We start from the raw sequence: 12500 nt of genomic DNA, 5'->3' as shown, positions 1-12500 counted from the left end.
AAGGGGTGTCCGCTGTCTGCAGAGTCCTTACTGTAAACAAAGGGTTGTTTCATTATAAAAACGTTTTCAAAATGGCATTCTGGCTTCAAAATGTAACGCTTTCAAGCATCCCTTTGGCAAGTAATATATGCCTACCCTTGCACCAAGCCCCAAGTTTGAACCCAACTTATGACATCACTGGCACCATTACTCAGGATTGTGACATCACTGTGGAATGTTTTTGATACCCTGCTTTGCTAAGTGACCTCTACCCCTCCCTCCCTCCCTCCCTCCCTCCCTACCTCCCTCCCTCCCTCCTCAAACCCACTTCTTCACATCAACTTACCCAGGTCCATATTTCAACAGCAGAGATTAGCACAAGAATTGAAATCATCAGAGCTGACAACCGAATGCAGTCTCTCCTCCAAGAACAGAGTTGGTCTCTAATATTCTAATTTGCCGCCACCACACCTGACTCACCAAGCCAGAACGACCGACAGATCTGACAGCCGAATGGCAATAGAAATACCAAACCAAAATGTAAGACAAAAGGAAAGACCGGAATAGCTGAAGGTATTAAGGTAGACGCAGAGCCGGGGTTGAGGTGGAGAAGTCCAGGTCACATTTAGCTGTTCGGGTCCGGTCGGTCGGCTGGTATCGTTGGCAGAACCACAGTCTTGTGTGTTCCAGCGCTAGTCCACGGGCGGTGCTGGAGGTTCCCGGTCACGGCTCTGTCCAAAGCAAAGCCAGAAAGTATAGATCAGATAAGTTCAACCGGGTTCTCCCCAATTCAAGGCACACACGCAACAGCGTTCAGTGTAGCAGTGGTCGGAGGTGTGTTGTGTGTGAGCGTGGGGCGCGTCCAGGTAGACGCTCACATTGTGGGGTCCACTGGGCTTTCCGACAGCCCGGGGGCCTCTCAGGCTGGCGGGTCGCAGGACGAACAGGACCAGGGCCAGAAGAGCCCAGCCCATCAGAACCATGGGCAGGGTCAGGTCCCCCCCTACTGGCCCACTGGGACCTGGCACTGGAGGACGGGTTGAGACACACACACACACGCAGATTTGGTCACACTTCGACTCATAGGGATAGACAACGAAGCGGTTTTAAGGATCTAAGGATTGTGGTGCAAGTGGCAGTGTTGAAATGTTGGGAGTGCAGGCTCTGGGCCTACTTACTGTCCTGAAGGCACTCATTGTCTGTACAGTAGGACTGAGACTGTCTGAGCTGGACAGAGAGACAGAGAGAGAGAGAGACAGAGAGAGAGAGAGAGAGAGAGAGAGAGAGAGAGAGAGAGAGAGAGAGGGGGGGGTTAGAACATAAGATATTGGAGAGAGGTAAGAACATCAACTAAATGAACAGAACTGCGCTTATGTACCAATACAGAAAGCTGTTGGTTTCTGCTTATTTAATGATTCCATTCCATCATTCCGATGACCTCATGGAATTCCTCTGCCTTCAGTCGCCCTCTTCTGGAGAAGAGAGGAAGCGCAAGTCTCAGAGAAAATGGGGCAGACAACCTCAGCTTCCTTGCTTTGCAGGAGGGGGAGGGCGTTACTGTGTAAACAACATTAGACCATCTCGGCCTTGCCTGGAGTCTCAGCATACTGAAAAGAGCCCAGTTTGCATGATTGGGAACGGCATTTTGCCAAGCTTCCCTTAAGACTCTGGTCGACCACACCCTCTCCTCCTCCTGTGGGCCAAATTGGGACACATGAGAGCTTGACCAATTGCATCTCTCCATGCACGTCACTCACTCACTCACTCACTCACTCACTCACTCACTCACACACTCACACACTCACACACTCACACACCAATGAAAACGCAGGACTGGGTACATCACATTTCCTTGTTGAAACATGCTGATGACTACTCTAGGAAACGGATAAACCCAGACAGACAAACCCAAGCACAACATACACACACGTGACAGGGGAGAGATTGTAGTGAGATGGTGGGGACATCTGGAGGTGTGTGTGTGTGTGTTCATGTGGTGACTGTGAGGCTAGTCTGACCTCAGACAGTAGACGTGTGCATTCTGCTCTGTATGAGTGTTTGTGGGCGAACCAGGAACCAGGATATGCAGGCTTACAGCTCCTCAGGCTCCTTCCCTCTCTCTCTCTCTTCGTTCGCCCTGCTCAGCCTGTCTTTCTAACTCCTCCGGCCGTCTCTAGCCCTCTCTCTCCTCCCTGTCTTCTTCTTCTGTATCCCACGTAGATAACTTTCAAGCTTTCAGTCTCTCCACGCCTTCGTTCTTCCTCATTACTCGGAAGTTTTCGCTTGGCTTTATCTTAAATTCTTCTCCTCTACTTCCTCCCTTCATTCATCCATCCCTCGTTCATTTCGGCCATGAGCTCAAGGAGGGGAGACAGTTAACACAGCTGTTGAGCTGCTTATAAAAAGGCTGATGATATAAAATACATAGTTACAAGCAGGTGAACGTTTCAAGCAAAATGCATCAATTGGCGCATAAGCCATAAGCATATGAAGGGATGTTTCTTTTTATTTTCCATACGTACAAGACACAGGTACCATGTACGAATGAAACGGTCATTGGCAGCATTGCTGAATAATATGCCTGTTGATGTGAAACGTGACACTTACTAAGTTGATGAGTCGTCTCATGGCGTGTTCATGAGAGCAGATGCACTCGCATGGGTCGAAGCCTCCCTCTGCCATGGTCTCACCTGCGCAGAGACAAGAACACGCAGGTGACACGTACGCACACACCTGACTCCAGGTGGGGACAAATCAACCCCTTTGGCAGTGCAACCTACAATAGAACAATGCCCGTGGCCTACTTCAGACTGATGCAATTTCACATCAACACAGACTCATGTTTCAAAAGTCACGGTAGGAAAATAGGCCAGCTATTGTTGGGAAAGGTCATACCCCTAAAATTACATTTAGAGGCCTACTAAGTGTGTGTGTGTACCTCTACACACCCCGAGTCTTGCTGTGTGTCTTCAGTCTTCATAGATATAGTATATAGTAACTGCATTCCAAGTCTCCGTGTTTACAATGGAAGTTCTCGACCTGGCTAGACTTCTGACACCCTGCTGGCGTTGGACAAGGCTGCACAGGTAACCAACCAGGCCAACGCCAACTAGAGGCAGTTTATTGAAGCCAGTTGGTCGACCAGGTACGATAGCATCTATCCAAATATTTGTTTAGAAAGGGTGTTGACTTTTGCCCCTTTATAGCGCCAGTTAATGGTCTAAGAAGTGTGGTCATTTCCTGAAACAGCATCCTGTTTGCTGATTCGTATTAAATCGCGTAGTGTAGATTGATAAATCATGCTTGCATGAAAATTAAATGATAACAGGGCGATAATAATCATCTGAGAGATGAGCAAGCTCCGTGTGTTGCATGGGTTTTGCTGTAGGCGAACCTGTTTTATGTATCTGCCCATTCCAGCATATAGACTGAGCCGGACACAGCAAGCCAGAAAGAAATGCAGCTGTTTAACAGCGAGTGGGAAACTTAGTGACACTACACTATCCATTAAATTAAGCAAAAAATATGCCTAACGTTATGTGCTGTACATTTTGTTCCATCATGGGCGAAAAAACAGCTAACCGTAGCACCAACCTCCTCTTTCTCTGCTTTGTGGACGAGGATGGCTGTGCCGAGACCGGAGGAAAAGGCTTGTTGAAAGGATTTGACTTACTTACCGAAGAAAGCCGACCTAATCAAAAGTACAAATTGAATCCAGTGAATTTCTGAAGCTTGTTGTTATTATTCCGCAGTGGTCGGATAAAGCCTTGCAGAAAAAAGAAACAGGCTATCCTGGCCGTAGAGGCAACGGAAAGACAGGATCCAGACAGCTGCTGGTTTACCGACCGTCTGTTTTGATACACGTGAGCCACGTCACGCGAGACCTCCGGGTACTTCGTGGAACAAACGTGAGCCACGTCACGCGAGACCTCCGGGTACTTCGTGGAACAAATTGTTCGATTTACGTTTCGGACGCCCGCGTAGGGAGAACACGATTCCGGGCGGAGCTTTCGTATTTGGGAACATTCAATACATCCATGGGAACATTAGAATATGTAGAACAGGGAACCGAATCGGGTGAACCTGTTGTTATTCTCATCTGTTTATCAAACGCACACTTATACGATTGGTTCAGAGAGTCAAACCACACATCCAAACCAATCAAAATACAGCTGGCTGCAGGAGGTGGCCCTCCGATAGTAAACAAAACAGATCGAGTGACAGCATGTATTCCATAAAGACGGTGAAACATAACATAAGGAATCGTCGATAGATCAATTTCTCGTCAAAAACATGGTTTGTGGTTGAAGATACAAGATGACATTTTGACCAGAGAATATATAAGTACATTGATGGACACGTCTAATTTACATGTCTGACCATGCCGGTATACAAGCTGGAGAATAGCCTATATTATTTGACCAGAAATTATTCCATCATGATATGCATGACATACCTTAGTTACTAGTCATGTCTGGAAAACGTACCTTTTTCATTGGACAAAAGAGAAGTCACTGGTGCGTTCTTTTCTAGACTGTGACAGAGTTCTCTGGGGGAAGGGAAAGGATGAAAAAAAGATTACGTAAATTGCCACAAACCCATACTTCCAAAATATATGACTTACATCTTTAAAAATCATGATCTCACGTGTACGATTATGCACAAGTTCAGCCCAGACAAGATTACATCACATGACCAAGCAAACACCCACCCATGAAATGCCTTTGATGTTTAGTTTAGTGCTTTAGTGGAAATATCATGATTGTTTTTCCCAAGACAAAAGCACACAGACCACACTTTCCACAATAATAGCTCCAACAATGCACATTTCTAGATGCTCCTCTCCTCTCTACTCGATTCCAGACTGACTCACATTGTGCGCACGCATTTTTCTGGGGTCACGGCACCATTTGTTCTCAAATCAGGAGAGCTCCCGGAGCTGTGTTTCTGAAGTGGGGAAAAGAAGCTGAAAGAAACGAGAGACGACGAAATAACCGGTGGGAGTGGAGAGTGGGGGGGCATCCGAGAGACAAGCCGAAGCTAGCCACACTCACTCAGCCGAGGGGAGGCCCCGATTCAGGTGCAGGACCATGGCCAACATTGCGGTCCAGAGGATCAAACGGGAGTTCAAAGAAGTTCTCAAAAGCGAAGAGGTGCGCTATTCTACTTATGACTGTTAAAATATGCGAATAATGTAGATTTGTCATCGGGGTGGATTGAGAGTGTGTTCGTTGTAGCTGTCATACCTGTTCTGTTGCACCAAAGTGAGGCCCGAACATGAGAAGTTCAGCTCGCTAGCGTTAGCTAGCAAGGCTAGCTGTGTTGCTGGGTGTCGTGACTCGTGTTTGGGGACAGCCTCCCCGGCGTCAGGTGAGGCCAACGGGTGTGTTCGGTCAGGAAACACCGCGGCTTTAACACCGGGGACAGGCCTCACAATTACGATGGGAAAGGAATAGAGTTTAACTTGATTTTGCTGCACAAATGTCTGTCGGTTATGTAAAGGCTTTTCATAACAATATGCCATAAGCTAGTCGACAAGTTACTCACTGCTTGACTGCTAGCTAGCATTAGGTTGCAAGTTTGACAGCTGCCTTGCTAGCACGCACACCAATTGAAAAGTGTGGTGTTTTGGTAGCAAACTAGGTCAGCTAACGTTAGCTAGCTGATGGATAATTAGCTTAAATATACATGCAGTATAACGTAGAGCTAGCTATGGTTCATTTAGCGAGCTCAAGGTAAAGTTAGCTAATGCTTTTTCTAGCCTGATGGCCAGTACGTAACCATGTCCAAAAAGTTATGCCAGTAACACTGACTAGTTAACTAGCATCGTCACTGCCAAGACATATTTCCTTGCATATGTTTCTAATAAAGACTGGCAGTGTGGTATTATGTCACATGTGATTGTCTTATTGCTCTCTCTCTCTCTCCATTCACAGACGAGTAAAAACCAGATAAAAGTAGATCTGGTGGATGAGAATTTCACAGAGCTGAGGGGAGAGATAGCAGGACCACCAGACACGCCGTACGAAGGTAACACACACACACACACACCACCACCACCTACACACAGATATACATTTTATTTTTTTAATTATTATGAAACCTTTATGTAACCACGTAAAGAAGTCATCTCTTTTTCAAGAGAGACCTGGCCAAGAGGGCAGCGTAAAGGTTTCATACAAACACAAATATCACAAATATTTTCTCTTTCTCCAAAAGGTGGCAGGTTTCAGCTTGAAATAAAAATTCCCGAAACATATCCTTTTAACCCACCAAAGGCAAGTACAGTACGAGCTCCAAGACCGCATTACACAACCCAGAACACTCCTGACCTCTTCATAACAACCCAGAACACTCCTGACCTCTTCATAACAACCCAGAACACTCCTGACCTCTTCATAACAACATCAGCTGATCAGCTCAGTTTCCCTCTTCCTTTCTTGCCGTCTCCGTTTATTTTGATCTCGCTCTGCCTTTTCACTCTCTATTCATCCCCTCTCAGGTGCGATTTATCACTCAGATCTGGCATCCAAACATCAGCTCAGTGACGGGTGCGATATGCCTGGACATCCTAAAAGACCAGTGGTAAGTTGGGCAGCTCGCACGACGGGGTTCCTCTATTCACAGGGTATCTCAGAGCAGGAGTTCCCTTCCCCGCATCCCCTAGTCAGGTTTGTTTGTGTGTGTGTGTACATGTACATACATGAGTGTAAGAGTAGCTCCTAATCGCTACCTACCTCAATGCCGTCATCTTTCCCTGCCAGTATGCTCTCTACCTACCGATCCTCTCACTATGTTTACATATTCCTGTATTAATAGGAATATGCTCAATATTCCGGTTGGGCCAGAGTCATGTAAACACGTGCCGGACCCGATTAAGGCCATAATCCCATTGGAGAATATTCTGAATAAAACCCCTGGCATATGCCTGTTTCAATCAGAATATTTTGACATGTATACACCTTAATCGGAAAATGTCATTTACCGGAATATTCAGTTACGTCTGCGCATGCTTATTCGCAGGGAATCCTGGGTATTGTTGTTTTGGCTGGCGTGAACGGCATAAGCTGGAGGGCGATAAACCCGTTCGCCATTTCTTCTCGCTCGTCTTCCATTGTTCAGGACAAAGTGGATCAACAGGAGTGTTGTAGCTTAATTGTGGTTCAAAAGCGCAAGTAGGACAACACTATAATGGAGGAGTATGTAGGAAACAAACATTATGGCCTAGCTGGAGGACGCTCACTCAACGACCACAACCTACCCAGCTAGCAGGGAATGTTCCCACAACATTGGGGAACATTCCCAACACGTCCTGCACATTATTAAAACATTTTTAGAACAAATGATTGCTAGCTGGGTAGCTACCAACACTAACGTTACTATAGTAACAACAATTTCTGGGTGGATTCATCTGATTTTCCCGCTGAACCACGGGAATATGCCAACTAACATGTAAACGGAATATTCCAGTTGCTACAGCGCATATAAACACCTTATTCGGAATATTACATTAACCAGAATATTGACCTTAATGGGAATATGGTGTGCATGTAAACGTAGTCATTGTCTCTCCCTCTCCAGGGCTGCTGCTATGACTCTGCGGACAGTGCTGCTGTCTCTACAGGCCCTGCTGGCAGCCGCCGAACCAGATGACCCACAGGACGCAGTAGTGGCAAACCAGGTAATATAGGGGTGTGTGTGTGTGTGGAGAGAATGTGAAATGTGTGTGAACCTGTTTGTGAACATTACTGAGTGTGTGAGTGTGTGTGTGTGTGAGTCCTTGGGTAGCTGTCTCCTCGTTATACTAGAGCCCAGAAGTGTTTGTCTCTGTTTGTTTCCCTCTCCTCTGTTCTCATGATTAGTCAACTCTCTCTCTCTCTGCCTCTCTCTCTCTCTCTGCAGTACAAGCAGAACCCAGAGATGTTCAAGCAGACAGCCAGGCTGTGGTCCCATGTCTACGCCTGTGCTCCCTGCTCCAGTCCCGACTACACGCGCAAAATAGACAAACTCTGTGCCATGGGCTTCGATAAGGTCAGAACACACTCCTCCTCCAACTAGAGAACATGGGCCCTGTTTCAATACTCACTCTTCCTTCTTTCCTTGAAGTAACCTGTGGTCTACGATGACTGGATAGGTGAAAGCATGCCTTCCTATGCAAAGCGGGTACTAATCCACTCATGCTTAGATTAGAGATTGGTCACAGGAAGCAGGGGGGCGGCATGCGTTTAATATGATTCAAACAGGGCCATGTGTTTGTGGTAGTAAAATACCATAAGAGCCCATTCTGTTTGGGATGTCAGTGGATATTTAACTCCAGTCTTTCCTCTCCTCTCCAGAATGCAGTAATAGCAGCCTTGTCCTCGAAATCCTGGGACGTGGAGACGGCAACAGAACAGCTGCTCAACAACTGAGACCCTGCTAGGCGTGACCCCGCCCCCTTCACCCCCGCTGCCTGCCCCCCTCTCTCTTCACCATCCATCGCGACATTCACCCATCCCCCCTCTCGACGATGCCTTCTATCAGATCTGACCTAAACCCCCCCCCCCCCCCCCTCCCGCCTCCTCCCAACCACCCCTCCACTTCGCCGCCGACCACCCCCACCAACTCACTGGTGCGCTCTCTCGCTCTCTCCATCTTGCCGTCTGTTCAGCTCAGCTCCCGCCGTCACCCCGCCTTCTCCTCCCGGTCTGTCTCTCATCCTCTCGTCTCCCTAGAAATTTAATTACCCCCCTCATCTGCCCCCCCCCCTTTCCACGTTCATAAGCAGCTCCCTGTTATAAAGAAACTGATTTAGAAGTCAACCACTGTCAGCCTGGTGGAACACACACACACACAAACACACTTAAAAACAAGGATAAAGTTATTTGTAAATAGATATATTAATAGTATACATTTGGAAATAAATGCGGATCTATGTTACTTTTCCTTACATTACATTGTAAAACACATTTTTTCCAAATTAAATCATGATTAGTTAACAATTATTTTGAAATATCTCACCTGTCAATTCTTTCCCAATTTCTCTCCCAAATGTGTTCCGATTGGTTTGTTGAAGTGACGTTCTTGTAATGAAAATTTTGATTGGCCGAGACTGATTGAGGGGTGTGGAAACCAAAGCTAGATGGGGGATAACTCCAGAAAATTCTTCCTCCCCTCACCCCAAACCTCCCCTCTCCCCTTCACCAGCTCTCTCCACCTGTCTGTATTTCCTCTCTGCATGCTGTGTGCTGCCCTGATGGACTCAGCCAAATGACGTGGTGAACAGCACAGCTGTTCATGTTCTTATTCACGCCGTGAATAACCAGACCAATCAATCAAACAACAACAACTACTATTACTGCTAATGTGTCATTCACTCCTAGAGGACTTGGGTGTGCTTTACCTCAGTGGTACCTTACATAGAAGTCCCCATCTACTCTGCTGAAAACCCTCTTTGACCAGTACAATCAGTTACTGTCGTGTAGCGACCATGGATGTATTAAAAGAACGGTAGTGACTGACTCGGCCCGTCAGGCTATAAGGTGGTTAGACGCCGTCCCCAGCAACAGGTCCAGGATCAGCACGACTGATCCCATCCGTTAGAATGGGAACGTGACTCCGCTGATCTCGAGTCAGTGTCTGGGGGGGGTAACTTAGTAATTCCTTTGTGCCGACTCACTTCTGGGACTCTTTCATTGTACTGGGTACATTAAATCAAACGCACCCCAAGTACAGTATTGGTAAATGAGCAGGGAAGCAAGCCCGGGGTCTGGGAGGCTCGTTCACCGTCCTGCAGTATCCAGACCAGGGTCATCAGTCACCGTTTAGCATTTAGCATTGGTTCCTACAAGTACTCTGACGAAAGATCGTGATAATCAACGTTCCTGTGGTGAAAGAGGTTGAATTACTATCTAAACATGGTTGAATATATCGGTTCTATATATATATATTATTTTTTCTGCCAATGAGATGGCAGCCTCACATACACTTTCTTTGCCACCTTTGGCACTAGGAAGTCGAGACGACCGCACGATTAAAGAGGTGACACGGCTTCGCCTCGACTGTAAATGGAGCATGTTTGAGGTGGGCTGTCCTCCCTCCTCTCTCCTCTACTGCCCCTCTTCTCCCATTTCATCCCTTCATCCTTCTCTCTTTCCCGTTAGTTCCACTCGGCCCCTCCCCTCTTCTTCCGTTGCCCTGGCAACCCAGGTGGATCCTAAAAGGAGAAATGTGGTTTTATGATCAAGTCACAACTCCCTTCTGCAGGAAGTGCACTACTTTCTCGCCCGAGGCACGTTTAGTCAGAGGTTCTCAGGTTCAAAAAAGTAGTGCACTAGAGAGGGAATAGTTTTGGGTTACACTCGCCAGGCCTCCTCCCTTCATTTGTACATAACCTGGCACCCTTACACGAAGAGCCTACTCATCATCATCACTAGATAGCACCATCGATGGCTGAATCTATATTTTGTAAGAAAAAGAAAGGACAAAAAACAAAGCGAGCTAAGGAAAAGACTCCCCCTCTCCCCGTCTTCCTGCTGTTCTTCACTATGTTCTATATTGCACGATGAAGAAAAAAAAAAGAAAGAAGGGTTGTTGCATTTCTGGGTTTTTCTGTTTTGGATTTGGACTTTAAAAGTTTTTATTTTTCTCCTTTTCGTTTCTCGACCAGGATCAGCAGTTGGAAGCATGGTTATTTATTGTGAAACTGTCACGTTTCTTTGATTAAAAAACAACCTTGGGAACACTTGTGGATTTTACTGTGTTTATTTGGTGATTTTTTGAAGATATTGTAATTTGCTTCGTCCTAAAAAGCTCTCTTGTCAAATGCTCAAATGTCTCCTGTATTCCTTGCTTCCTCTCCTTGAATAACCAACTGGACGAGAATGCCAGTGTGTTTATAGACACAAGTGAATGAAAGATCTCTGGTAGAGGTTTGTTTTACTAACCTGGTTGAAATGTAAATGTCTTTACTCTTCCTAGTAATAACATTTTTGTAAAGCACTTTTCATGTAAACATTGCAGCTCAGTGCTTTAATGTGTTCTATGGGCGGACGGCTGTGGTTCAGGAGGTAGAGCGGGTCGTTCAATGATCGAAGGGTCACTGGTTCGAATCCCGGCTCCTCCTGTCCACATGTCGAAGTGTCCTTGGGCAAGACACCTAACCCCAAATAGCTCCCAATGAGCAGGCTAGCACCTTGCATGGCAGCTGCCGCCATTGGTATGTGAATGGGTGAATGAGAGGCCATTTTAAAGTGCTTTGGATAAATGTATGTAATGTTGGATAAGTGCAGTCCATTTCCTTTTTTCAACTATGAAATCAAAACATGCATGACTTTAAGAGAGACAGACTAGGTGTGTGTGTGTGTAAAAAGGGTCAGGAACCGTAGACAGTTAAGATTTCCCAGGGAATTTAATAAGCAACCATCATAATAACCAGATTAAAACGTTTGGAAAATGTCCATCTGTTTTTAAAAACGGCTCCACAAAAGAAGCAAAGAGCGACAAACACAAAGAAAAAAAACAACCCCAACATGTTTAGATAGTAAGACCTACATACAATGAGCTTCAATCATGACTACAAGGTGTTAAAACCTTCTATGGGTGTCAGTGTGTGTGTGTGTGTGTGTGAGGAAGGTCCGTCATGGGTCCAGAAGAGCTTTAGAGGGTCATAGAGGAACGTGTGTGTGTGTGTGTGTGTGTGTGTGAATGAGAGAGGGAGAGAAGGGTTGTAGGGGTATGTGAGAAGAGTCTGCTGTGTTCTCTACAGTCTGGGTCTTGGCTGCAGGAATCTTCTCTTTACCTGAAACAAAGACAGACTGGTCAATGTCTACTGCAACACACACACACACACGCCAGATTTCCTCACAATAAAGTTTTCGCGATACAGTCTGGACTTTCAGACGCCCAGAACGATTTGAGTTTTCCCAGAAAATGGGGAACCAATCAGGGACCTCCTTTGAACCGCTGTTCCGCCCCCAGTCCCTGATTGTTTCCCGTAGATGATGAAATACAGGAGTTGTGTCCGCTAGTAGAACAAAACAACAAGCGGCAACGTTACCAATAGAAGAAAATACACAGCCATGAGTGCAGTTATTGCAGAAATAGACACAATAACAACAATTAAAGACGACAAGAGTATCCAACTGGATATGGAAAAGGTTTGTTTTGTTACACTGATTGGCTGAAGGAGTTTGTCTGTCAAGGCAAGTAGTCCCGCCCACTCAAATTGTCCTGGGCGGCTGGAAGTCCAGACTGTATCGCGAAAAACTTATTTGCGAGGAAGTCTGTCTTCCAGGCTAACACACCTCCACACTAGACCTGAACTTGAGCTGTTTCTAGAATACCACTGTTCACGATGAATGATGGGACGTTCATGCTTACCCTGCATGACTAGCCTCGAACCACGAACCCTCAGAAGAACTAGGGTTGACTGACAAGCCTATCGACAGCCTCGTACCAAACCAACTCACTGCCAACTCCCCTGCTCTCCTGCTCTGGTCTCTCCCTGCCTGCCGGAGCATGCACCCCTCCACAGCGAGATG

The 12500-nt window shown here is 46.4% G+C and overlaps 3 protein-coding genes across 3 annotated transcripts in view; 1 reads left to right on the top strand and 2 right to left on the bottom strand.

Moving 5' to 3' along the window:
* The window catches only part of smim14 (small integral membrane protein 14), a 4734-nt gene extending 918 nt beyond the window's left edge, over nt 1–3816 (bottom strand). The window contains exons 1-5 of the mRNA XM_084454532.1: nt 3657–3816; nt 2587–2669; nt 1158–1206; nt 858–1006; nt 1–710 (exon numbers count right to left, since the gene is read on the bottom strand). The exon at nt 1–710 is cut by the window's left edge and continues 918 nt beyond it. Coding sequence (XP_084310658.1) covers nt 672–710; nt 858–1006; nt 1158–1206; nt 2587–2661 — 312 coding nt within the window. The 5' untranslated portion in view covers nt 2662–2669; nt 3657–3816 and the 3' untranslated portion in view covers nt 1–671. The remainder of the gene's footprint in view (nt 711–857; nt 1007–1157; nt 1207–2586; nt 2670–3656) is intronic.
* A 1082-nt stretch (nt 3817–4898) lies between these two features.
* Nucleotides 4899–8963, top strand: ube2kb (ubiquitin-conjugating enzyme E2Kb). Its single transcript, XM_084454276.1, has 7 exons — nt 4899–5132; nt 5916–6009; nt 6199–6257; nt 6482–6564; nt 7561–7660; nt 7882–8010; nt 8316–8963. Exons 1-7 carry the CDS (start codon nt 5070–5072, stop codon nt 8388–8390), a joined length of 603 nt encoding a protein of 200 aa, XP_084310402.1. The 5' UTR covers nt 4899–5069; the 3' UTR covers nt 8391–8963.
* A 2382-nt stretch (nt 8964–11345) lies between these two features.
* pds5a (PDS5 cohesin associated factor A) overlaps nt 11346–12500 on the bottom strand; it is a gene marked incomplete at its 5' end in the record, with an annotated part of 21378 nt that continues 20223 nt past the window's right edge. The window contains one exon of the mRNA XM_084454439.1: nt 11346–11758. Within this exon, the coding sequence (XP_084310565.1) occupies nt 11755–11758 (4 nt within the window). The 3' untranslated portion in view covers nt 11346–11754. The remainder of the gene's footprint in view (nt 11759–12500) is intronic.

Source organism: Borostomias antarcticus (genome assembly GCF_949987555.1).
Source record: "Borostomias antarcticus genome assembly, chromosome: 20".
In the NCBI taxonomy this organism is placed as follows: domain Eukaryota; kingdom Metazoa; phylum Chordata; class Actinopteri; order Stomiiformes; family Stomiidae; genus Borostomias; species Borostomias antarcticus.
Note: the sequence above shows the minus strand (reverse complement) of the source record. Positions and strands in the feature narration are given on the sequence as shown.